General features: G+C 42.0%; 2 protein-coding genes across 5 annotated transcripts in view; one reads left to right on the top strand and one right to left on the bottom strand.

Annotated features, from left to right (window-relative positions):
- Positions 1–680: 680 nt before the first annotated feature.
- On the top strand, positions 681–13,224 carry C1GALT1 (core 1 synthase, glycoprotein-N-acetylgalactosamine 3-beta-galactosyltransferase 1). The gene is made up of 4 exons (XM_083578818.1): positions 681–1,065; positions 3,425–3,665; positions 4,641–5,308; positions 5,834–13,224. Exons 2-4 carry the CDS (start codon positions 3,440–3,442, stop codon positions 6,056–6,058), a joined length of 1,119 nt encoding a protein of 372 aa, XP_083434944.1. The 5' UTR covers positions 681–1,065; positions 3,425–3,439; the 3' UTR covers positions 6,059–13,224.
- Positions 13,225–14,481: 1,257 nt separating this feature from the next.
- Positions 14,482–26,908, bottom strand: part of COL28A1 (collagen type XXVIII alpha 1 chain) — a 64,993-nt gene continuing 52,566 nt past the window's right edge. For 3 of the 4 annotated variants that reach the window (XM_083578495.1, XM_083578496.1, XM_083578497.1), the window contains exons 27-36: positions 25,655–25,723; positions 23,191–23,259; positions 22,757–22,837; positions 22,629–22,664; positions 21,689–21,725; positions 20,052–20,606; positions 17,962–18,143; positions 17,165–17,399; positions 15,793–15,969; positions 14,482–15,326 (exon numbers count right to left, since the gene is read on the bottom strand). In XM_083578495.1, the coding sequence (XP_083434621.1) occupies positions 15,797–15,969; positions 17,165–17,399; positions 17,962–18,143; positions 20,052–20,606; positions 21,689–21,725; positions 22,629–22,664; positions 22,757–22,837; positions 23,191–23,259; positions 25,655–25,723 (1,437 nt within the window). In that variant the 3' untranslated portion in view covers positions 14,482–15,326; positions 15,793–15,796. Of the gene's footprint in view, positions 15,638–15,776; positions 15,970–17,164; positions 17,400–17,961; positions 18,144–20,051; positions 20,607–21,688; positions 21,726–22,628; positions 22,665–22,756; positions 22,838–23,190; positions 23,260–25,654; positions 25,724–26,908 lie in introns of all 4 variants that reach the window. The other variant, XM_083578498.1, reaches the window with a different exon arrangement.

The raw sequence follows: 26,908 nt of genomic DNA, 5'->3' as shown, positions 1-26,908 counted from the left end.
AAGCATAGCTGTTTCTGGCTGCTACAGGAAATGCTACTTATATCTGAGCCTGAAGAGGTAATGCAACTTCTGTTGCATGGCAGCACACACTGTGCTGACCTGTATTATGGGGTAAACTTCATGCCCCGAGTTTTAACAGGGGCATAGTCAGGATTTTTGTTGGGGGAGCACAGAACCTCAGATATGTACTGATGTTGATGGGGAGGGAGCTGCCCCCCTGCCTCCCCTTGGCTATGCCCTTGACAGGGCCACATTGAACCCCAGGCTTGAATTTCCTCACCCCTGCTCTGCCAAATTAATCTTATAATTTATATTCTATCTTTTGCAACAGCCCTATAAAACACACAGGGAGTGCCCTGCACCCAGGGCAAAGAGCAAAAAGCAAATGGGCACGTTTATTGTTCCCCAAAGCAAGCTGGCTTTGGGGATGAAATGCCGGGCCGAGGCTATGGTTGCCTAGTAAGAACTTTTATTATTTGTTTGCTTGTTTAGTCAAAGGGCGCGACTCCCTTAAGCGACAACTCCTCGGGCTGCAGCTGAGTCACGAGGAAATGAAGCCCTCGGGGATTAAAGGGTATTTCCACCCCAGAAGCTGTCAGTTATCCATCCCCGGAAAACGGCCCTGGAGAGAGAAAGCAACTGCCGGCGCCGGGCTGCTCCTCCTCCCTCAGCTCTGTCACCAGGTGGGCGGGAAGCGAGGCCGGCCAGGCGCCGCCCCATCGCAGGGCCGCGGGCCGGGCTGGTTGGCTCCGTCCTCGGGCCTCATGAGGCAGCTGGCTCCGGGGCGGGCTGGCCTAGGCCCTCCTCCTCCTCCTCCTCCCTCAGGTCGGGCGGCCCGAGGGTAGCAGGATGGGCGTCGAGTAGGCGCCGGCCTGCTCAGAGGAGCCCTCGCGCGATGGCCGTGACAGGGCCTCGCTCCCGAGCGCCGCTTCCGCCGCCGCCGCCGCCGCCTGGAAGCCTCTCGTGGCTCCGGGGCGCCTGAGAGGACGACGACGAGGAGGAGGCGCCTTCTTCCACCGCCCCGCGCCGCCCACCTCGGCTGTCCTGGCCGAGGCCCGGGGCAAGGTGAGGGGAAGAGAGGGAGGTGGGCTCGCCCCGGAGGAGGCGGGGAGGGCGGCGTGGCGAACCCCGAGGTCGGGGTCACAAGTGTCGTGTGGAAACCATGTCGCGGGTGGGAGATTTCGGCCTGGTTCGACCCCGACGAAGCCTCCCAAGGAGCCTTTAGGGAGAGGTGTCAACCGCCCTTGTAGCCGGGGCGCCCTAGGGCCAGAAACATGGGCGTAGCCAGAGGGGTTTTTGTTGGGGTGGACCTCAGATTTGTATTGATTTTTACTGTTTTTTTGAGGGGAGGCCCCCTTAGCTGTGCCCACGGGCAGAAACTCAGAGTCCCCACTAAACGCAGATCGGCTCCCCCCCCCCAAAAAAAACGCAGCTGGGCTCGCTTACTACATCTTATAGTAGTGATGGATCCACACCGTCGCCATTGGAGGAAAGCGGGGCTGGGGCGGCTTTTCTGGGTTGCATCCCAGGATCCGCGGGCTCCCAGCCCCATACTTGGAAGCGGAGGATTCCATATAAGTGCTGGGAGGGAGAAATCATTTTATTTCATAGAATTTATATACACACTGCTTGATTGTGGCCTGTGGAAATAATAAAGTAATAAAAAAAAATAGGAGAATTGGCAACCTTCAAAAACAGTGGGAAGCCACAGATAAAACACACTTAGACTTTCTGAATTTCGGGGTAAGCCTGTCTAAACAAACATGTTTTTAGAAGGTGCCGAAAGGAGGACGGTGAAGGCGCCTGCCTGGTTATCATCACTAGGCAGGGAGTTCCAAAGTGTAGGTGCTGTCACCTTAAAACATGCGAGTTCTTACAAGTGTGGAACGGGGATCATGTGGCACCTGCAACAGTGCCAATTCCGCAGATCAAAGTTCAGTGGACACGGGGGCGGGGTGTAAGGGGATCTTATAGGTTAACTACCTCTATACCAGCCTACTGCTTGAGCTTGCTGGAAGGACTGAAAGCTGAGTATTTCACAAGAGGAAGTAGGGAAGCAGCTTGGCAGGGTTTTAAAGGCCACCTCACGAGTGGCAGGTGCTGGGCCTTGATAACACTAGATAACACTATCTGAGGAAACCAATTGTCAGAAACAGGAAGTTTCTGACGTCTCTGCTGTGTGGAGGTGCCGACCCGAAGGAGTATTTCTGTGAACATTTTGAAAAGCAGATCTTGCATCCCATTTAAAGCAGAGGACATGGTACTTCTGCTTGCAAAGGATAGATCTGTTTGGCTGCAGTCCGAGGTACGTTTACCTGAGAGAAAGCCCCATTGAATGCAGTGAGACTCACCGTACTTTCGCTTAAACATGCATTGGATTCTCTCGTTAGATGGTTTCGCACCTCTCTGCTGCTGTTGGTGCAGAAGCCTGAAAGACAAAAAGGGATGATTTTTTAAAAAACCACCTGTGGTCCTGCAGGAAGGTGGTTTTAAAATGTTTAAACTTTCCCGTAGTTTTTTTGTATCACACCATCTATGAAATGTATTCTTTTCTATAGCAGTTCTAGTCCTCCAGCACATATCTTTTTCTTGTGGAGTTTTAAATATTAGGGAATGCTTTCCCCCCACCATACGTTAACCACTTCTCCCAGTATGGGAATATGTGGGAAGGAGGGAGCCGTGTAACTTGCACCAACTCTTAGAAAACGTGTTCCAGTTCTTTGCTGTTGCTGCTCCCAGGATAGGAGTGGGATAAAAAGTGTATAAACACTGGTGTATATATAAAAAAGAAAAGTGACATAGTATTGGTGAAACTGACAAAACCACCTAGCTTTGTCAAGTTTCACTGCAGAACTGGAAAGGTGTACGTAAAGCAAATTACATGGTGGCAGGCTAGGAGATTAAGGTTAGGCTGAAAGTAATGAGTGACACTCTAACCACTATACCATACTGGTGCTCACACTATTCTCCCAGCATGCACACTTTGAATTTGTGCTGTTAGAAGATGAAACACACAATATATATTTTTCAGTGTAAGTTGTTGACCAATATTACTTGTCAGTCTTCAGATTTCTTGGATGCCTTTTATTACACACTTCCCCAATTTTAAAGCAAGTTTACAAATGGAAAATTTTAAACATGAAATTATGGATGTGGCCGTTGTTGGTTATTACTTTATTGTTATACTTTCTTATGAAATGGCCAAGATTTATATTTTACTATGTTTAGAAAAACAAAATGTTTTTATACTAGTTCAAAACATAGTAAAATATTATCTTAAGTATGAGGCATCTTCAAAATGAGGTATAATCACAAACTAATTGCATGGAAAGAAACAGTATGTTCATATGGTCAGTGTTTTTCTGCATTTTTGTCTTATGATTTCAAGCATAACATAATTAGTGTTCTTTCTCTCTCTCGGCAGAAATCTCTTCAGGAAATGGCATCTCCTAAATCCTTAATGCATTTTTTGACCTTTACATTTGGATCAGCAATTGGATTTTTCTTATGTTATTTGCTATTTAGTTTAGTGTTGGAAGAACAAGTTAAAGTTGAGCCTCATCTCCTTTACAACAATCCTCATGGCCATCACTCAGATGATGATGATGAAAGCCATCAGCTGAAAGGACAAATGAATTTCAATGCAGATGCTGGGCAACATAAAGGTATATTTATGCAGCTGTACAGAGCATTACAGTTTAATTTTCTTTACAATATATAACCTTGTACTCCCCTCGAAAATGGATTGTACACATATCCCATGTTATAAGTATTCAAACTAAATAAATAATCCATGTATCTTTCTAGGATACAGGCTTAAGTTTTTCCCTCAATTGTTTTGTAACATTAAAATGTTCTGAGTCCACAATTAAATGCCAAGAGAAACCAAATGCCTAAAGAAGCCAGCAGCTCATTATCACATCTACTTTGAAGTGAGTTACATTGCATTAAATGTGGCTTATTCTCATGGAAGTGCGTATATGATTGTGTTTAAGCTTGTAAAGCTGAAAACTTGTTGCTGGTGGCTCTACCACCCCACCCCCCCAAAAAAACCCCCATAGTGCTGATATCTGGGAATCTGATAATTTCTCCATCTTCCCAACTCTGGCACTCAGATATTGTAAAAGTGCCTGGGAACTTGAAATAGTTTTCTTATCCTGTTTAAAGGGGATGGAGAATATCTTAACATAATTTATCATTTAAAAGAAAGTGGATGTCATGATAAACTTTAACTGAGGTGATGTTCATTTGCAGAGTAGACAAGGTTAGTTCAAAGCTTTCAGCATGCTTTTACAAATCTTTATTCCATTAGCCTTGCTCAGTATCACCCCTCCCTCAACATTCCAAGTTTGTAGAATCTTGCACCATAAAGACTGCTGGAGCAGCTGTCCCCTTATTGTGGCTGCCAGAGCTATGGCAAAACCGTGTTTGTTTTGAGCTTTCTTTAGAAGTACACCTTTCTGATGTGCCAACTTAGGTATTGTATCTGTCATTTAGTTCAACATACTTTGTTTTTTGAGGGTGTAGCTCTAAAAAGTGGCATATAAGTATTTGGAAGTGCTTAAATACGTGGTGTTCTACTTGTGTGAGAATTCTAACATACTAATGGTATTTTGCAATTTTGCTTCCCCACATCCCAGATGAAAATAAAAATATTGCTGAAGAATTGTACCAGAAAGTAAGAATACTTTGTTGGGTGATGACTGGACCTCAAAATCTGGAAACGAAAGCCAAACATGTCAAAGCTACTTGGGCCCAGCATTGCAACAGAGTGCTATTTATGAGCTCTGAGGAGAACAAAGACTTCCCAACAGTGGGATTAAAAACCAAAGAAGGCAGGGATCAGTTGTACTGGAAAACCATCAAAGCTTTCCAGTATGTACACGATCACCATCTTGATGAAGCGGACTGGTTCATGAAGGCAGATGATGACACGTATGTTGCACTGGACAACTTGAGGTGGCTTCTTTCAAAACACAGTCCTGAAAAACCAATTTATTTTGGAAGGAAATTTAAGCCTTTTGTGAAACAGGGCTACATGAGCGGAGGCGCAGGTTATGTGCTCAGCAAAGAAGCTCTGAAGAGATTTGTGGATGCTTTTAAAACCAACAAATGTACTCATAGCTCTTCTATTGAAGACTTGGCATTAGGCAAATGCATGGAGAGTATTAATGTAGAAGCTGGAGATTCCAGGGATACAACTGGCAAAGAAACTTTTCATCCATTTGTTCCAGAGCACCACTTAATTAAGGGATACCTACCCAAAACTTTTTGGTACTGGAATTATAACTACTACCCTCCCATAGAGGTAAGATTTTTGCAGTGATTGGAGCTATTATAATATCTTTTCACAGTCTAAATAGGCCACTAGAAAATACCTTTTAACTTTGTCTATATATAGCTGCCATATACTGTCATGTTGTTGGCCCATCCAATTGAGAAATGTATTCTGATTGATTACCACACACACACACACACACACACACACTTGGATGTATCTGAGCCTTTCTATATTGAATCTATTTTTTCTAACACTTAAGCTTTATGACTATCTTGCCAAATAAAACTGGGCAGGTGGGGGAAGAAAGAGTTTGAAATAGTCTTTTTCTTATGTCCCCAAAGTGATTCTGCTATAGTTTGGTACTCTTATGACCAACTCTGAAACAAAGTACATTTCAAAAGAAAACTCTTTTTTTGCTTTTACGTAACAAAAAAACACATCCTGAGCACTGATTAAGTGACAAACCATAGTCCATATTAACACTTAAAATATATTTAAAACATTTATTTCTTTATCTTGCCTGTTCATCATGTTTTTTCTCTTTCACGGCAGGGTCCTGGCTGCTGCTCTGACCTGGCAGTTTCTTTTCATTATGTTGACGCCACCACTATGTATCAGCTGGAGTATTTGTTTTATCATCTCCGTCCTTATGGGTACCAGTTCAGGTACAATCCTGATGCTCCTAAGGATCAAGAAAAGCAAAATTTAAGTGATGCAGCAAAGGGTGATATAAAAGCCAAAGCTGAAATGGAAAAGCCTTTGAAATCCTCTAAATAACATATTTGGTACTGCACTGAAGGCGCCTTATGGAATGCTGAACTAAAACATTTAGCTTACAGTGGAGCTAGATGGATTTCTTAAATAATTATAAGTGTTCCTTCATGTGGCTGCAGCCAGCAGATTATTTTCTAATCATGCCGGTAGCAAGGTCGTTTCACATGCCATGAGGACTGCAAGGTCACATCTATAAAACTTCGTAGTGAGGAATTAAATGTCTTTAATCTTGATTCAGTAATGTATGCACACAAATCTTATATTGAAACAAATATCTGTTTTCCACATTGACCCACAATATGCAGTATTTTAATCGTTTTTATCATGAAACAATGCTTTGTGTCAATTCTTGGACACCTTCAATTAATTACATTAGATACTGTTGCATTCTTTGCTAAAGGATTCAAATGTGGAGTATTTAAACAGAAGCTCATCCTGTCAAAGTTAGCAGTCAAGAAATAAGCCTCCTGCTTAGATGCCAAAGTTTAACATTTAGATCTAATTTTCGAAATGTTGGTGAATATGTTGGGTTTTAGTTTCATACATTGGAAGGAAGTCTGAGAGTGTTTGAGATGTGGCAGAAGGTTAGGTAGAAACTTGAATGAGAATCTTGAGTTCTGTAGTATTATAATGGGCACAGTTTCACTAGATAAATTAAAAACATATCCACATATATTTATCATGCTTCATCCAGAAAGTTGATTACTATAAGAACTACTATGATAGTACTACAGGAAGCAGCAAACTGTCCATAGCTCCATTCTGGTTTAATGCTATTGATTCCTTTTTTTAAAAAAAGAAAAATCTTTCTTTGTTTATAGAGCTGGACTTGCAACATAATGTGATATTTTGTTGCCTGTCTAGAATGTTAAGTGTTTGTTAGTTTCCATTTAGGGCTAGATGGCTGTTGTTATTTAGTTCAACTTTAATAGTATATTCCTATTTCTTGTGTGACATCCTTTTGGTCAGTCTAAAACATGATTTCCCTTGTGTGTTTCAGATGGTTGTGTTGTTGTGTTAGGCTGTTTTAAAACATAGATCTTTATCCACACATGAAGGAGCTGTGTACTTTGTGCTAAACTTAACAGTAGTGCGGTTTTCCTGTAGCCATCATGCACTCACACTCTAGATACTGTGTACTGAAATATACTAGTTCCCCCACCCCCACCTTCAAATTTAGACTTTCTCGCTCTGTAGTCCTGCTAAAGTGATCTACCAAGGCTTGTTTTATGTTTGCCTTAAATTCATCATATTGATGATAACAGTGAGATTTTGTATTTGATGGTGTTTGCTGGTTAGAAATCATCACCAAGTTTCCTGAACTCATTACTATGTGCTTTTTAATTGAAATGGAGCACTGGAGAATTACCACTGTCTTATAAGATTGTTTACTTCGAGGTTTCCATATGCAGTACACCTCTGCCTCTCTCCATTGTTTAGGCATGGGATAATAGTATTGTTCTGTTGCCACTGTTGCTCTTAATGAATGCTCAGTACAATCTTAACGTTTCTTCTTAACTAGGTAGGCTTTACCGCACATGAAAATAACAGACTAGATTTTTAAAATTTATACTATAGAACTGTCTGTGAAGTTTTGAAAACTGAAATTTCCAGAATGGTGCAGATCTTGGCTTTTAGACCTGCTGTTTCTCTGTTACATCCATCACAAGGGGAAAGTGCAAAAAATAATAGGCATACCAAATTCTCAGAGCATCTCTGGTGACAGATGCATTGCTGAGACAAATGTTAAGCTATTGCTCAGTAGTAGAATAAATTTTTGCTTATGTGATATGTAACATCTTTTTAGTCTCCAGCTTGTTTATACCCGTCTCTTCTTTTGCTCGTTTCAACTTTAGTGGCATTCATCTGTCCAACCCTTGTCACATGGCAATCTACCTCAAAGTATTTTCCAAGCACCTGGTATAAATTGCCACTGCTTTAGTGAAGTGTGTGGCTAATCTTCGGATGGGGAGAGTGAACTATTCTAAATCATTTTGCATTAAAGCATCAGAATGTCTGTTAATTATTAGACCCTTTCTATTCATGAGTTTAGGTAGTTGAATTGCTGTCAGTTTGGCTGCAAAAGGGTACTCATATCTGCATACTTGAGGGACTCTCTAGGTTTACAGAAACTAAAATTAAAATTAAACTCTCCTCAAGGTGCATGGAATATTGATGTCAGTTGAGTGAAGATAAAGCAAACCAGATATAGGGGTGGGGTTAGAAGGAATTGACCTTCTCGGGCACCTAACAGCTTACAGGAAGTATGATGGGATATATTGCATCTGATTAAAAAACCTCTTCTCTCTGCATTATACAGAGATGTTTTAGAAATAAAGGAAAATATATATGTATATGCATTCTGGTTTGGAACCTGAGCCTTCTAGCACTAACTATAGGAACATAGAAAACACAGAAATCAGCCTTATAGCCAGACTGCTTGTCCACCTAGCCCTTTATTGTCTCCTCGAACCAGCAGAAACTCTCCAGGATCTCAGGCAGAGGACTTTCCCATCACTTTCTACTGGATACTTTTAAGCATCCAAAGGCCTTGGAGGAGAGGACTTTGCCCCTGCTTTCCCCTGTGAGATCTGAAAAACAATAGAAGGCTACCGTTCCGGGCTGGTGGGAGCCCTGAACAGGAGCAGTTATTTTTCGTGTGCTGGGAAACACAGCAGCATTTTCTTGCAGGTGGCACTTGCATGCTTAATATATTCTTTCATCTGGGGTGTGCTTGACAGTCATTTGTATTGACATGGCCGCTCCTGGCATTCCAAGGAGACAAAATGCTGGCTCCTGGGAATTCAATAGATCAGTAACTCAGCTGGTCCATTGAGTCCAGACTTCCCTAATTTGTTGCCACAACTACTGAGTTATTGTGAATAGTATAAGACTCTCCCTCTATATGCTTAGTTGTGTATATTGTTACAAGATGCATGGGATGAGACTTTTAAATCCTAGAATACACCCAAACTAAAACACCTTAATTTTAAAATATTGAAACTTTTTTGTTTATGGAAATAACAGCAGAACAAATAGTCAGTTCATGAAGAAGATCAGTGTTCTACTCAAACCTGGCATTTTGCTCTCCCCTTGTTTATACCTATCTGAACACTTATCAATGCCTCTATTCTCTCTCATCTCATTCCCTCCCCCCATACACTCTTTCAGCGCTTCTAACTCTCCCCTCAACATGTCATTTTAAAAATCTGTCAGAATCCACCCAAATGTTTCGTCACATGCCCCTGCTGTTAATCATTCTCCCTCTTCTGTTACACCCCCCTTCCGAACAATTGTCTGAATTTGATGTTCCATGACAACAGAAAAGAATATAAATCATAGTTTAAACTGTACTACTGAATTCCACAGGTCTGTATTCCACTTGCAGAACTCATTTGTAACAACCCCTTCCCTGGATCAAATGGAAACTTCACAGTTAATAGAGCCAATATGTACAATGCCCATTGAACTGTCACAGGTTTCATGTTGATAGTTCCTTTTAAGGAATCTGATTTGAAGAACCACAACTGGTAATTCAGAGTCTCAGCCTCCTTCAGTATATCTGTTTCTTCAGAAACAAGAATGAGGCCCACATTTAATCTAGGCATACATTTCCAAGGATGTTTCTTGTAGGAGTCACAGAATAATTATTCAAAATTCCCACAAGGTTAGCAGTTCCTTGCCCTCCTGCAGTGACAATTGCATATTCACCTGTACCCCCAAGTTTAATGTTTGAATACAATTGCCCGTTTGCATCCAGTCAGTTGAATTTATTTTCTGATCCCTGCATCTTGGCAGGTTCTAAACGTTAAAGCAACGTTCTTGTTCCCAACTTACCAAGGTTTCACATTTTTTTCCTTTTGGTTGAGGTGAAATCCCCAAAGTTTTATGTTGTCTTCACAGCTGTTTCTCCAGGGCTTAAGCCCCTCTGTTATGTTAGATTTAGAGTATTCAGTAGCCTTTTTCTGGTTCCCAACAGCCAAGTCACTTTTCCACAGACTCAAGTCCAGATCATAGTTCTCTCAAGTGGAGTGTGTTGGACAGTCATTTGTATTGGCATGATGACTCGTGATGTTCTAAGGGCCCCAGTACAATTTCTGCAAGCTCTTGCAGGAATGAATATGCAGCTACTGCCTCAACAGAACCAATCTTAATATGGTCCGCTACAGAATCGCACCTTAAGTTTTACTTCCTCCCTATGTCTAGTCTTGCTGTTAACTCAGCAGTGGTGGAAAGGGAATTCCATACTACATTAGCACAAGCTTCAGCAAATTCAGGGTACTTTATTTCACTACTCCTTGGCAGATGAATTCTCACTTGGAACCCTCTCAAGATCAACTTCTGCAACTGTTCATGCTCTTTTGGTTCCAAATCACCAGTACTGCAAGCCACGTGCCCTGGTACACCATAAGGAGCGCGAACAGAGTGCAGGTCTCAACTGAACTTTTCTGCCTCCTAGTTACAACTTGTACCTGGGCCACTTAACACCATGAGTTGGCTCTTGGAGAGTGCTGTCTCTAAGCTGAACTGCTGTGGCTCCTGAACCCTCTCGGCCAAGGCTACCTGGGTGGTTCTGTGTATGCACTCTTAATGCACATTCTCTGACTTCTCTTGTAATAATCTTCAATTCATTCTTCTTTCTACGTCCCTAAGCTTCAATCCATGTTTCTTCTGGGCCTTCTTCTCCCTCTACTCCAATTCTTGGCTCTCTGTTTCATTTCCAGACAGGACACCTCAAGCTCAAGCGCCATTTTTTAAACCTCTATGGAATCGGGATTCATCCCAGCATCTTTGTTACCTCCATTTGAATTTGGTGCTTTCTTATAAGGCATTATCTAGCCTCTACTACCTCTCCAGACCAAAATAACACTTGACTGCACGGCTCTGGGTCTTCTCTTAAAGTTCCGGGTCATCAAAATTCTGGGGTATTCAGGACTTCACCAGTTTTATCCCATGATTTCTAAATTCTATGAATTTGGATGCTACCACTTTGCTGCCAAGTTGGGACATCTTGGGGTCCTATAGAAGGCCTCTGGGCATCATTAGGCTTGTTTTGTCAGCTGGTTCACTCAGTCTAGACTTTCCTATTCTCAGAACAACCTGCTACCTGCGTGGATCAGCCAAAGATGTGGCATGACACTTTGATCCTAGAATCATCAAAGCCAGAACACTTAGATGAATTTAAGAACATTAGCTGTATTTATAGAAAATAGTATGTCAAATGATAAAGAAGAACAAATTGTTTTCCTATACTCACCTGGCATACCTGACTTCTCTCTTTACAGCTGTCATAACTCTTACCTATGCCTTTATTCTCTCTCCCCTCAACTGTTCTTGTTCTGATTCCAGTTTTCCATCATACACCCTTGCTGTCAGTCATTATTCTACTGATTTTTCTGTTCCACAGTGGATCTTAGGCAGTTTCACATTATTTGCTGAAGCACAGTTACAGAAGTCCTTAGTAGGGTGGTTGGGGGTATTCCTCATTCCTTTCCTTTCCCCTGAAACTTTCCTTTCCCCCATGACATCCAAAAATCACTACAAGGCTCCTGCTTCATGCTGTTTAGAGGTCCCAATAGGAATGGCCCTTTTTGGGGCTTGGGGATGCACTACAGCATTTTACCGCAGGTCCCACTTGTACATCTAAAGTTATTTCAGTTGGGGTCTGTCCATCATTTGTATTGGCACAGCAACAATAGTACCACGTAGGGAGCAGTGTTTTGCTTCATACATTGGCGCTTGTTTTATTTGCTGATTTTCAAAGTAAAGGCTTGGATCTATTTCCACCAGGTACCTCCACATGTTACATAACACATCATTCTAGAAGATCCCCACCCACCCCCCAACCCTCAAGAGCAGCGGCTGTAGCTGGAAGTCTGAGTGTGCACCATTATTTAGTCTGAGTGAGCCACCGTTGTTCAGTATTGGGAGTGCAAAGGCTACCACTGAGCCAGCTAAACATTTATTTACTTTTTTGACCAGGAGTGCCTTTAGCAGGAGGAGGCACAGGTTATCTGCTGGGAAGCAGCTTATTACTGTGGGGTTCAAGTTTTCTTCCACCCTTTTCTTTAAACTGTTTTCTCTCTCTCAGTGTTGTATGTTCAGTGTAGAGAAGCAGAATAGCACCCAGCTGCCAAATTCTGAAGCTCGACTCCTCGTTCATCGCATCCCTGATCTTGGTTCTAAAAGATGGAAATTGTAGTATTCTATTAAATATCCAGTATTCTTAATTACAAAAGCATGTTTGCATCTAAAGGCACAAGAGATCCCTTTAGGTATTGGTGTACACTCTTGTGGATTGGCATAAAATAATGACTAGCTGAGTTGGCTACGTCCACATCATAGGCTTAAAGCATGACTTTCTCCAAAGAACTGGGGGACTGTATTTTGTTACAGGTGCTGGGAATTGTAGCTAAGGGGGTGGGGCAAACAACAGATCCCAGAATTCTTTGGGGGAAGCCGTAACTATTAAAGTGCTACAAATGTAGTTCCAGCGTATAGTGTGGATATGAACATTGCTGAACTGAACGTCAGTTTTGATCTGCATTGCTTTTGTATTCTACAAAATGTGCTTGTCTTGTTCAGCTTGTGAAAAAACATTCTGCGAATTGTTTCCTAATCAGATTATTTTAATCACTTTTCGTTGAATTCACTTAACCATTTTTAAAGCATCTTTTAAAGCAGTGTTTAAATTACTTTATTGCCAGAGTGATGAGATGGCTTCTGTACATATTACACTTCTAACTTCTTTGTGTTTCCATTTAACTATAATAATAAAGGTTAAGATTGTGAGACTTCTATCTGTGGAGAAAGTATAAGCTGGTCCCATCCTTGATCTCGATGTATATTGTAAAATGATACCATACTCGGATTGTAAAGCTTTTTTTGTTGTGTTTCGTGTATTAACAATGTATATTGTGTACAACAAACTGTACAAATCTTACTAGAAACACATCTGAAAAGATAAACTTAACTGCTGAGCAGTGTATTGAGTTTTTAAGTGACAGGCTGAGGGTTTTTTTCACAGCAAACGGTGGCTGACTGGTTTGTTCATGTGATAAATATAAATCACTGTTTTTAAATATCATCTTTGAAGTGCCTTTCTCCATTTTTTAGCAATTAATTTAAATGAAGTGCACAAATAAAAATAACTTATCTCAATTAAAAAAGAACTCCCTTGTGGCTTTCAATGGTATATGTTGTGAATTCCATTATAGTGTTCTCAGCAATGGATCAAGAGATAAAAAGTGTTTGAGTTGTATCTGAGTTTTACTTAAGTAGACACCTATTTAAATGGACCCATACTAGTCATGACTGTAACTAACGCTAGTTAAAATCCCCTTATATGGATGGATACTGTGTTTATGATGCTTCTTCCTGGAAAGATGGATCATATAAAGAGAATCAAAGAGCTGTCAGATCTTTGGCTCATCTAGCTCAACTTTATTCTGATGCAGCAGCTGACATGTTTACTTTACTATTGTCACCTGATATATTTGTTTTAAACTCTTTTTAACATTGTATTTTAAAATTGCTGTAGCCCACCCTGGATGTTGTGGTGAAGGGTGGATAAGAAATTAAACTAAGCTTTATAGGGTCCCACTTATTCTGCCAGCTCTGCTACCTCAAATCAAGAGAGCCCCTTTATCCTGTGTTTTCAGCTACTCTCTTCATTGGAGCTTCAGAACAATCTCTCTGTGCGCCAATAGGTTAACCGTGTGCCTGAATTAAAGTTTACTTATGTTGTACTACTGTAGATTTATTACTTTTTAAAATTTAAACTAGAAATCACCACAAAGAGCCTGACTCGGTGTGGTGTCCGAGTGAACTAATAAACCTATGGCCAAGATTCAGGTGGGGTGTGGTAGCTATTTATTTCTTCACTGGAAGGCCCCTATGTGATGATACCTGATGGCTCTGCTGTTTATAAAGTGCAAGGGCAAAACCTTATTGGAGTATAATAGAGAAAACAAGGCAAGACCTTGTGTGCTGAATGATGATAAGCACATTCATGACATTTACCAGATACACCTGGCTTAGGTCTATGTAAAGAATTAGTATAAATGGGAGGCACTGCAAATGACAGGCATGTACATTAATTCTAATCCACTAGTCCATGAGCAAGCTTCTACTGTGGGGGTGGAAGTGGCTAACCTGGTCCTCTAGATGATGTTGGACTACAGTGTCTCATCATCCTGGACTACAGGTCAGCACTGTAGCTCAGTAGCTAGAGGACCACAAGTTAACTACTACTGCTGTGTATCAAACCACTTTCTGAATGAGGAACCATGGCATAAATGAAACATGCTGTGGACATCCCTAAAGGAGGTGATTGAATTATCCATGTTTTAGTGTTCAATATGTAGAAAATTACACAAATGCATAACTGCAGCATTTCCATGTAAAAAGAGTGGACACACCCCCTCTTGTTCATATAATCAGTTTAATCATTACCCATTTAGCTTGTACAGTACTTTTGCGTAGTGGTAAGGTCCAAAAAAAATACACTTATGTACATCTTTCAGTGCTTTTTTCTGTTAAAATTCCCCTATAAATTGATTCTACTCTTTACTGCACTCATTTGTACAAGAGCCCTGAGAAATAAAAATGTGTGGACTTAGCTTTAACAAAAATCCCAAAATTACCAGCCCTGATCTGGCCATAAGCCATTTTTGTTATTCGTCTGAGCTTAACTGGAGTAACTTGGTGGCTCTTGTTGTGATGAGGATACATATGGAGGGCCACCAGTCCTGTGTGTTGAGCTGCCCACCACTACAACGGGATCTTGGCTACTGTAGACATCTAAAGGGAAAGAAAGCAAATGCCACGTCTTTTGATGATCCTTGGCTGCTAAATGTAGACGTTCCCATTCAAAGGCACTTTTTTCCACTTGTTGCTTTGACAGATTTTACCAGTTTCAGGTATCCTCCATTGTTCTGCTCTTCATTTCCAAATAACAAAAGGTCATGCTCTACTAAAGCTAAACATTAAAATCCTTGGTATCTTTCTTGTTAAAAGTTCCTGAAACGCTGCCATGGGCAGTACTAGAGCTAAAACACAAACACGGAAGTATTAAGAGGCTTTTTGGCGAGTGAAGCTATCAATTACGAAGATAATACGTTCTATAAAATCCATTGAATGCATTGTAAAAAGCAGCAGGCGTGGTACAAAACTAGTACTTGCATTAACACAGCATTTGGAACACTCTAGTATTCTTATACAAACTCCAGGAATAGTTCACTTTGTTTTCTTCTCAAAGCTCGAGTTCTCTCTGTAAAAGAACACAAAAACAACATTCATACCTGAAATACGTCAATGGAACCTTTTCACTTCTGTAATAAGAGTATTCTGCTCTTAACTAGTGCAGCTCTAAATATTAACTCCCTCCTGCTCAAACTTCCAACAAGCAGCCTTGAACTTTTTAAAGAAAAGGCAGGCAAGAGATAAATATATTTTAGAGGCACTAACACTTGTTTAAGGTACTATAATTGCAAAGTCAGAGAAGAGTCAGCATGATCTCTTGTGCATATAAGATTTGCGCCTGACTCTTATAAGGAAAACACTCTTTGGCAGAGGTCTGGGCTGTACACAGCACTAACTGACAGCTATCATCCCTCTTCCCCAACCCTAGAAGACGTAATGCCGTTGTACCATAGTTTTCTTTTTACGTTCTGTGTTGAAGCCCTTCAAGTTTGTCCGTGTTCCATTCAACTACAGAGGCTATTAACATGACGTACCTGCTCAGTCACGAACGCAGGTTTCCCGGCATTCCTGTTCTGTCTCAAACCTATTTTGGTTACCGTCGCAGCCTCCATACCAAAAGCGAGCACAAGAATTTACATCCTTGGCATAATACCACATCATTGTATAGTCTCGGCAGTCTCCGGTTTTCATTGGTTCGAAACATCTGTCATCTGGAAACAAAATGGGTTGGATTTTGTTTTTGGTTGTGGTTTTTTTTTTTTTTTACATCTACGGAGACCTGCTCAAATTCTACAGAAGCACAAAATCTTGGGCCTTGTCTTCCCCTGCTATGGTGCTGTGAATAGGTGCACCTGAGGTATTTGGTAATGGGAGGGTGTATCTGTAAACAACAGCCACTCCCCTCTTTTCTACAACCAAGGCAAACCTAGCTTACTCCTGTGTTTGCCGGTTCTGCCAGTTTTGCTACAGAGCTGGGCTGTACACAGCACTAACTGACAGCTATAGTCCCTCTTCCCCAACCCTAGAAGACGTAATGCCGTTGTACCATAGTTTTCTTTTTACGTTCTGTGTTGAAGCCCTTCAAGTTTGTCCGCGTTCCATTCAACTACAGAGGCTTATTTTGTTCTATCATTTACTGACTAGGCACTCTTGCACACACATAACCTGGGACAACATGTCGATGGCATTTACTCCCAGGCTGGGATTGGACATACAAAACTCTGTCTAGTTAATGTGCCCCTCTTGTGGCTGTTATGTCCCACAAATCCACTGATGACATGCTAAAGACCTGTGCTTTATTCTGTCTTTACCTGCTTCAGGCCATGAAGTGATCTATGAAAAGAGGAAGAAAGCTTTCCCCTTAACTGGTGGCCTTGTTCTGTTGCCATGTGATAGCCTTCAGTTTTGCTACCTCTATAACTTCAACTTTCTGGGGAGGTGGCCCATACAGTCGTACCTTGGAAATGGAACGGAATCCATTCTGGAAGTCTGTTCGACTTCCAAAACATTCAGAAACCAAAGCACGGCTTCTGACTGGCTGCAGGAAGCTCCTGCAGCCAATTGGAAGCCACGGAAGCCCCCTCGGACGTTCGGGTTCCAAAAATAGTTCGCAAACCGGAACACTCACTTTTGCAGCGTTCGGGAGCCAAAACGTCTGAGAACTAAGCTGTTTGAAAACCAAGGTATGACAGTATAAGCAAACTCAAGACCCATAAAGGCCCACAAAGTCTGTACATAGCTCAGTTGGTAGATCATGAGACTCAATCTCAGGGCTGTGGGTTCAAGCCCTATATTGGGTGAAAGATTTCTGCATTGCAAGAGGCTGTACCAGATGAGGCGCATGGTGCCTTCCAACTTCTAGGATTCTATCCCTTAACACTTTGCATTAGAAGAATCTTTTCACACCTTTTGTATGAGGCTGCAGAACAGCTGGCAGAGGTTGCACATCTCTAGTTACATTAGATATGCGAGTTATATCTGGCTTGGGAGTTCTGAATTCAAAAAACTCTTGTGTCTCATGAACAGAAGGGACAGCTGGTCGCCTGTGACTATCAGGAAGTTGCTTAGGAGGAGCTGTAGTAACATAGCGGTCCCATTCAGAATACGACACTCCTTTCTCACTAGGAACCCCTGGCGATAGCTATAGAAAAGGAAATAAAGAATTAAATGTCAGTGGCAAATGGGAATAGGGGGAAATTCTATTCAGTTCACATCTCAGATCTATCAAACTCGCACTTTCTGAAACAATATGAAAATTTAAAACACAGCCATCATTCATCCGTTTTTTCAGTGCAGTTCTCCAACCAACCAAAGTGTATGAAAATGAATGTGTATGGCAAAAATTAATGTATTAGTGAAAATAACATATAAAGATGCATTGTATTAGGAGAAATTGCTTGCAAAAATGTGTACATTCATCTATTGTATGCAAAAATGTATTTGTTAGGGAAAATTTGCTCCTGAATGCTGAAGAATTTTCAGGAGGATTTTTTGAATACAAATTGCTGCAGAAATTTGGCGAACTGAAGATTGGAAAAATGACAAAACTTTCCAGCCTTCATGGTAAAACTAGGTGAACTTAAATACCAAGGCCAAGAATTGAAACCTGGGAACTCCTAAGTGCAAAAAAAAAAGAAGAAGACATGCTTTACTACTCAGCTATAGCCCTTCCTATATAAGCACAAATCTTTAGAAATACTTACAAAATCAGTATCTTCTGGCTTACGTGGAGGGACGTAAGGCTCATGTGTCTCAACTACAGAAAATTGACCAGTGTGCTGCGTTCTTGTCTCAAGTCCTGGAGAAAGGGCTGAGCTGAGCACTTTGGTGATGTAGGAACTGTAATCATTCTCACAAATTTGTTTGAAGATCTTATTCTCAAGAGCTGAAAGGGTTTGAAAAAGTCAATGCTGTTAGATGGAAATACACATCGACCAGGAATGAGACCGAGCTGATGGTGACAGGCCCGTTTGCTTCAACCAGGGGCCCTCCAGATGTTGTTGGACTCCCAGCAGCCCCAGCTGGCATGGCTAGTGGTCAGGGACCATGGGAATTATATGAATGAATTTATTATTTTGGTCACAGACCAGTTCCAGCTCACATACAAAATCAGAACACAATAGGGATACATTTAAATTGGCAGTTCGGTATAACAGGGACAGTACAGATATAGCAGCAGTTAAAATATACAAATTAGATCTTACTCACTAAAATATAACCTGAAGTTGTCATTTAAAACCTTAATCATTATGATATAACAGCTTGTTCCCTACGTTAAAATGTAGCAATCCCACAAAATTTGGCCCATGGGAATTATAGTCCCAGCACCATCTTGGACGGCCACAGGCTCCTCACCCCTGTTTAAATTGAGGTCCGCTCCACTGTATGATGTATACGTGTTGTGGGAGGGTTAAGATTGTATATTTTTTATGCAAAGAGAGTGAACTTATGGGCATTAAACTGTCTTGTGGGAAGGACTGCAGGAGTAAGGAGGAGGCAGGAGAAGGCCCCCTCCGGAGAAGACCATTGCCAGATGGACTCTTCACCTCCATCCCTCCTGGGCCATTCTACTACCGTCCTTTGGGAAGACTACTGAGGACATTTTCAATGTCGACATTGTCCATTGTTGGGTTCTTTCTACAGTGGAACCTTGGATCTTGAATGGCTTGGTTGACAAACAAATCGGCTTCCGAAAGCCAAAAACCCGAAAGTAAGTGTTCTGGTTTCCGAACGTTTTTTGGAAGCCAAACTTCCAACACCGCTTCCACTTGTGTGCAGGAAGCTCCTGCAGCCAATCGGAAGCTGCACATTGGTTTTCGAACGGTTCCAGGAGTTGAACCGACTCCCAGAATGGATTAAGTTCAACAACCAGGGTTCCACTGTAATGTGATTTAATACTACTTGTAAGCCACCATGGAAGGAAGAGCACCCTAGCAGGCAGGATAAGAATCTAATCTTTATAAAGAAGTGAAGAGTGCTTGCCACATACGGTACCTCTCTGCAATATCACACTACTACTTTTTAAATAGCTGAGCTAACTGAGAAGTAGAGCTCAGCTGAGGAGAAAACCTGGGATGTGGGGGAAGAGCAGACAGACTAGAGCAGGCATAGGCAAACTCGGCCCTCCAGATTTTTGGGACTACAACTCCCATCATCCCTAGCTAACAGGACCAGTGGTCAGGGATGATGGGAGTTGTAGTCCCAAAACATCTGGAGGGCTGAGTTTGCCTATGCCTGGGCTAGAGCTTTGTACACCCCATACTTTAAAAACTTTTAAAACACATGCCATCCCCCAAAGAATCAAGGGAACGGAAGTTGCTCTCTCCCAGAACTACAATTCCCTTCACCCTTCACATACTACAGGCAGAGGGCCTTCTCGGTAGTGGCGCCCTCCCTGTGGAACCCCCTCCCTTCAGATGTCAGGGAAATAAACAACTATCTGGCTTTTAGAAGACATCTGAAGGCAGCCCTGTTTAGGGAAGTTTTAAGGACTGAAGCCTTATCCTTATCATCTTGATTAAAATGATTTGCATGCAAACATCAAAACAAGGAAGTCAGCAAATGCAACAGTTAGCAACATAACCGGGATAAACATACCGCTTCCATAGCTATATAGGTATTCTGAATATATACACACACTAAAAACAAGCATTGCTGCTGTTCCTTATTATACTTTATCATCATGCAAAAGCTCCTGCTATCTATAGCAACTAAAATTTATAAAATTTATAATACCAATATGCATTCCTAATATTCCAGCAAATAACATTCCAGAGAGGTTGCTCCTTCTTACCTTGCAGGGTCATGAAATCATCTATCTGGTAGACGTGCTCTGGGTCCGGGTCTGAAGCGATGAGGTCCAGATCTTTCCGGAAACTTTCAAAATTGGGATCGCTCTTCTGAACCACCCCAATGACAAAGATTTCAATGTTGAGAGCGTGGGCGTTCTTCACAACAACCTCCAGCGAATTCTGATCGCGGCGATCTGCTTGCCCGTCCGTTATCACGATAGCCACCTTTCTCACCCCTGGCCGGGCAGCCTGGAACACATCAATGGCGTTGCTGAGAGCTGTGGCAGTGAATGTGCCTTCTCCCAGGTACTGCATGGCATCAACGGCACTTTTCAAGCTGTCCTTGTTGGGGAACTGCTGCAAAGTGGACACCAGCTCGACTTTGTGGCTGAAGTTGATGATGCCGACGCGAGCCGTAGCTTGGTTGACGGTGACGGCATCAATCACCGTTTTCACAAACCGTTTGATCCGGTCAAAGTTCTCGGGCCCGACGCTTTCCGAACTGTCAATCACAAACACGAGCTCCAGAGGGTTTTCTTTGCACTTAACACCGCAGCCTGTTAAAAAGCGGATGAGATGGGGTTAGAATTAAGTCAGCTATCTGCTATGTAGGGACACAGGTGGTGCTGTGGGTTAAACCACAGAGCCTAGGACTTGCCGGTCAGAAGGTTGGCAGTTTGAATCCCCGTGACGGGGTGAGCTCCTGTTGCTCGGTCCCTGCTCCTGCCAACCTAGCAGTTCGAAAGCACGTCAAAGTGCAAGTAGATAAATAGGTACCACTCCAGCGGGAAGGTAAATGGTGTTTCCGTGTGCTGCTCTGGTTTGCCAGAAGCTGTACGCCGGCTCCCTTGGCCAGTAAAGTGAGATGAGCGCCGCAACCCCAGGGTCGGCCACGACTGGACCTAATGGTCAGGGGTCCCTTTACCTTTACCTTATCTGCTATGTAGATTTTAAATAATTCCCCAAGAGTTGCAGACTGGGGTCCAAAAAATAAATAAATGTTCTGATGTGCACACAAGGTGCTTCCTCTGTCCGTGTGCATGAGAAAGGCTACATTCCCTTCTGACAGCAACTTCAGATACATCTTGGAATAAGTGTGTACATGCTGTTGAAAATTGGGAAAGACAGTGGACAACGCCACCTGTTTTCTGTGGATGTGAGTCTTTTGTTCCCAGCACTGGTGAACACTGCACATTCATGCTATTTCGAATAACTGTTCCACTAAGGGTGGCTTCATACATGTGATTTTTTTTCTTCTTTTCATTGGTATAGTGCTCCTCACCTCACACAGAAGTAGAGATGCAGCAAGACAGTAAAGGTAAAAAAAACAGGTAAAGGACCCCTGGATGGTTAAGGACCTTCCTGCAGCCAATCAGAAGCTGCACTTTGGTTTTCGAATGCTTTGGAAGTAGAACAGACTGCCGGAACAGATTCCATTCGACTTCCAGAGTGCAACTGTTTAAGACTGCAGAGACATGGGCCAGCACTTGTGAAACACCACTCTCAGCTATTTTCCTTCCATTCATGGTTCTTTCAACCTTACCCAATAAACATACACACTTCTAAGGTCAATTCTGAATTCTTTTAGGGAAAACAACTAATACGATGAAATGGTTTCATTCCTTCAGGTAGATCTTACCACATATCTCCATTATGAGTTTGATTACATCTTCTTTCTGAAAGAGAGGAGCCAGTTCAGTTGTGATTTCAGATTTGGAAATCAGTTATGCATCATTGCCTAATTGTTTTTGTTTTGTTTTGTTTTCTAATGGAAAATTGGACGCTTGCTTTGCATAAAGCAAGTGACTGGATGTTTTGAAACACTAAAAAATATTGTTACAGTGATATTCAGATGGTTCTCTGAACATGTCTAAAAGGGGAAAGAATCATGTCTACTTGCATGGGAGTGGAAATTGTCAAAGTTCACTCAATTCTCTCATGTCCAGAATGGAAATTAGTCAGCAAATGCAATCTGTGTTTTCTGCTGTTTTCACAACATTTTGCAAACAATACTTAATTGAGAATGTGTATTGTTGTTGTCCTCCTCCCCCTGCCATTTGTATTTTGGGTTCTTTGCGTTGAAATGAATGGCCTTTGCATTGAAATTAATGGTATGGCATAATGCTACAATATGTAATTGATTGCATAAAATTCTGTCTGCCACGGCAAGACAAACAACATGGTTTCCCCCAAAAGCTGAACTGTAGCAGATTAGAAACAGCGCTGTGTACATGGCTCAGAACAGGCTGGAACACATTTTCCAACAAAATACATAGTTAAATGATACTTAATCTGTGACAGAAATGTCATTTTTATTTCACACAACATAAAATATAAAAAAAGCCATGCTGAATCTGGCTGGTGGCCCATCTGGTCCAGCATATTGTTCTCATATCGGCCAACCAGAAGCTTATAGTAAGTCCACAAGCAGGACCTGGAAAAGACTGATTCATTCCTAGCTGTAATCCAACAACATCTGGTGAGCCACTGATTCCCCATCTCTGATCATAAAGAGTGCCAAGATGCAGCTTTTACCAACGGTCACATTTTTATGATAAAACACATCAGGATGTACTTACAGTAAGACCAGGTTCGCCTTTGAGTCCTGAAAATCCCTGAAAGGTTGTATAATGATATAAATTATTAAGTGCACTATCTTCTGTTGTGAAAGAATAAATAAAGTAGTTGTGTTTTTTTTAAGTGTTACCCTTGGTCCTGCAGGTCCAGGTTCTCCAATCTCTCCTTTGTTACCTCTCTTTCCCTGGTCTCCTTTCTCTCCAGAATCTCCCTAATAATAAGATACAACATGGCTATAAGCCTGGCCCTACATAATTGGTCACATGATACAGCACACAGACACCATTTGAATGGTAATGCCCATCAACTTCGAGGGGCAGCCCCCTCAAATATTTTATTGGGGGGTCCAAAGGAGTCTCGGCTCCTATGGATAGAAGACTTTTTAATTTCCATTTCCTCTTTCCCCCCTTCTTTCTCCTTTTCTTTATTCCTTTATTTCTTTAATCTTGGTTGTTTCCCCTCTTTTTCCTTTCTAAATTAGTTTGCTTTTTATTGTATTTTATGTTGAAAACTTTTAATAAAAACTGATTTTTAAAAAAAGAGATAGATGGGCAACCCTCTTACCTTAGACCCGGGTAGTCCAACCCCCACAGAGCCTTTTTGTCCTGGTAAGCCTTGAACACCCCGATCTCCCTAAAAACAACATAGAGATTTGCTTAGAAATAGCCTTTGTAAAAAGACCGTAACATTTAGCAGCTGCAGGCAAAGTACTGTTCCCTCGGTTATTTAGGTCGTTTTCTGTTTGAATGCAGAACTGTCTGCAAGGATTGCATTTGGCTATACCCATATGGACATTTATTAAACATACAGGAAACAAGCATGCAGGAAATCCACTGACAGATGTTTAGCCAGCCGTCTTATCCCTTTGAGCAGAGCAGCTTTCCTGTCACTTCCATATGGAACAGTTATGTTAAATGTGGCCCAAAAGCATCCCCAGGGCTCAGCTGCTCAGCTTAAGCAGCCACCAATATTTCTCAGCCACAGGGTTTACTTACATGACCCAGAGACCTAATACACAGATGCTCCTCTTGTGAGACAGCTTCACATGATGGGAAACAGTTTTCGATTCTATGGCTCTAAGCCAGTGGTTCCCAAACCTGAGCGGCCACTGGAGGTGTTAATGACTATCAGGCTTTGAAAAGCTGGCATTGCTGTATCAAGTTTATCAATTTTGTTGACTCAAGCTACATTGGATTTTGAATAAATGTGCAACTAATGGTTACAGCTTTTAATGCTGCTGTGTAATCACCTTTCTTGATGCGGGTGGCACTGTGGGTTAAACCACAGAGCCTAGGACTTGCTGATCAGAAGTTCAGCGGTTTGAATCCCCGCAACGGGGTGAGCTCCCGTTGCTCGGTCCCTGCTCCTGCCAACCTAGCAGTTCGAAAGCATGTCAAAATGCAAGTAGATAAATAGGTACCGCTCCGGCGGGAAGGTAAACAGTGTTTCCATGCGCTGCTCTGGTTCACCAGAAGCGGCTTAGTCATGCTGGCCACATGACCCGGAAGCTGTACGCCGGCTCCCTCGGCCAATAAAGCGAGATGAGCGCCACAACCCCAGAGTTGGTCACGACTGGACCTAATGGTCAGGGGTCCCTTTACCTTTACTAATCACCTTTCTTAGTGCATCATGATTCAACCACTATTCTGAATAATGCTCTTTATAGGGCAAGGGGCGCCGGGGATGAGTTTATGGAGCCAAGGGAACAGTGGTCCCCAAAAATATTTGGAACCACTGCTCTTAGCCGTCCAAACCATAAGACCTGGAGCTTTACATACGCAAGAAATGTCACATTCCTGACATCTCTGGGGCCATATAAGGAGCGATGACATTTTTGTAGGTGACAACACACTTGCTTTCTAAATTTTGAATTGCCCCAGAGGAGACCCTCCTGGAATCTCCATTCATTCAACATTTGGGACTCTCCTCCAGGCCACACCCCCTCCCCAGACCACGCCCCTCACAAGCCGTGTTCTGCGCCCTCACTGAGGTTCACATAAATGGGAAAGTGTTTTTAAAATGCATTGCTCTAAGTCAGATTCTTGTGGGAAGGATCCAGCTCAACATTTGTTTTGCTTCTGTTTAATTTTGACAAAGTAATAATCATAAATAAATAAGAATAAAAATGTGCACCCCACCACCGAGACCATTCCATTGTAACTATCCAACCTCCCAAAATTTCAACACCTCTTGTGATGGTTTGACCCCTTTCCGCTTTACAAATTCTACAAACACCTTCCGTATCAAAATCATTTCTCCTACATATTCCCCATCTTACCTTAATGGCACATCTCAATTTATCATTAATAGCTACACCTCTTTATACCATTCCTCCATTTTATATTCTGCTTGCCCCTTCCACTTCCCTAGCTATCATAATTCATGCAGCTGTCAATAAATCTGTGAGCAAGTCCTTCATAGCCTGTGAACTTTCCCCCCCATCGTAAATTGATAATAATGGCACCTCTGCACTTTCAGTCAACTTTAACTCAGTGATTTCTGTTATCTCCTAGCTCAACATTTTTCCAGATATTTATAGCTTTGGTATAAGTAAATGCCTAGTCTGGATGACAGCAGGTGTGTGTCTCTCTCTGTGTGTGAAGTCATCAGGTTCTAAAGGCCAAAACTTAAATTCTAGTTTAAAGGATATGTCACTGCTAGGACACCCTGACACAACATGACGGCCTTTTAATTTGTTAGAGCAAACAGTTACTCAGTTATTTCACTTCCATGGAAGGGGAAAGTCCAGGGTATGGTACATCCACAGTTCATCAGTTCTTCCAGAACAAATTTCTGTCCTTGATCAAGATAGAGTTTTAAAGGCCTGATCTTTTCACTCCAACAGGGCTGGCACTCAGTTAAGAAACCACTGTCTGTCAACCAAGTGGACATTTAAAATTTAGGTTTTTGGGGTTTCTTTCCCCTCTTAAGCAGCAACATAAATAGTTCCATGAAACAACTGTGCAATGAAGACAGGGCAGTGGGAGTCATTTGCAAAACAAACTTATGTCAGCACCTACATTCTTACCTTAACTCCTTGTATACTATCTCCAGGAGGACCCTGTGGCCCAGGCAGACCTTTTTGTCCAATAACACCCTAAATTAAAAAAAAGGGGGGGAAAGGAAATAAAATTGTCTCAGATTAAAGGGAGGCGGGAGTAGTTTAAGACAACTCCAGGAAGAAGTCAGAATTGCATAGTGTCATGTAAAATTTTGTGCCCATCTCTGCCTTTTCCAAATGCTGGAAACTGTGAAAAGAATTACATATATAAGCCTTTGTAACTGCTTGGGGGCACTTAAGTGCATTCCTATATATGTCTACTCAGAAACAGGGATGGACAGATTGATCTATTTCAGTTTCTTACAGCTTCTCCTTCTTTCCCATCTTAATTTCAGTTCTTTGGCAATTGGCTTTTTTCTTTTTTAAAAAAAGAAATCCTTGTGGAAACCCATCGGCATCTTAGTGCAATTTCTCCTAATCAATGAAATTTCACATGCAGTTTGGACTAATGTATACACTTTTGCAAAGCAATTCCCACTAACATAATTCATTTGTAAGTCATTTTCGTGAATAGATGTCTCTTTATGCATGCCATCCAGTCATGTCTGTATTCTTGCATGCATTGGTTGGTTGGAAAACTGCATTGAAAAAGTCAGAGAAGTACAAATTTCAAAGGATAGCCATGTTTCGGTTCACGTATTGGTTCAAAAAGTGTGGATTAAATGGTTTCTCATTAAAATGCAAACAAATTCAATTTTGCACCCCTGCCACAACTCGGAAATAAGTCCTATTGAAGTCACTCCAGGTAATTCAAAAGCTGGAGTAAGAGGCCAGCAGAGTAAGGGCAGCCATGGAAGTGTTTAGGGAGTAAGGAAACTGATAGCACAACCCCACCTATTTCCCCTGCTCTCTGCCCTTGGTCATGTTCAACAGCCAGCCGAATTAAATGGCAAAGCTGTCTAAACTATACCATTTCAGGCTTGGGATACACATTTGAAAAACAAAGCAACTCCCCGCACACAGAAAGAAGACAGGCTGAACCCTTCCCCCTGACATGCTGATTCTCTGTGTGCAAGCACTTATCCTTTGCTCTGTAAGGTAAGCAAATGTACATCCACAGCAGTCACCTGAAGTCTCGGGCTAAAAAGAGCCTGATGGCTGGAGTGAATCACTCAGTCCCCATTATTAAGAGCCTAGGACCAGTAGCATTCTTCTGCAACTAACCCCCCAAACAAAGGCAACTCTGCATTCCTTTGCTGGGTGCCCTGCATCTAACAATTC

Source organism: Podarcis filfolensis (genome assembly GCF_964270895.1).
Source record: "Podarcis filfolensis genome assembly, chromosome: 12".
NCBI lineage: Eukaryota > Metazoa > Chordata > Lepidosauria > Squamata > Lacertidae > Podarcis > Podarcis filfolensis.
This window is presented reverse-complemented; position numbering and strand designations above follow the sequence as displayed.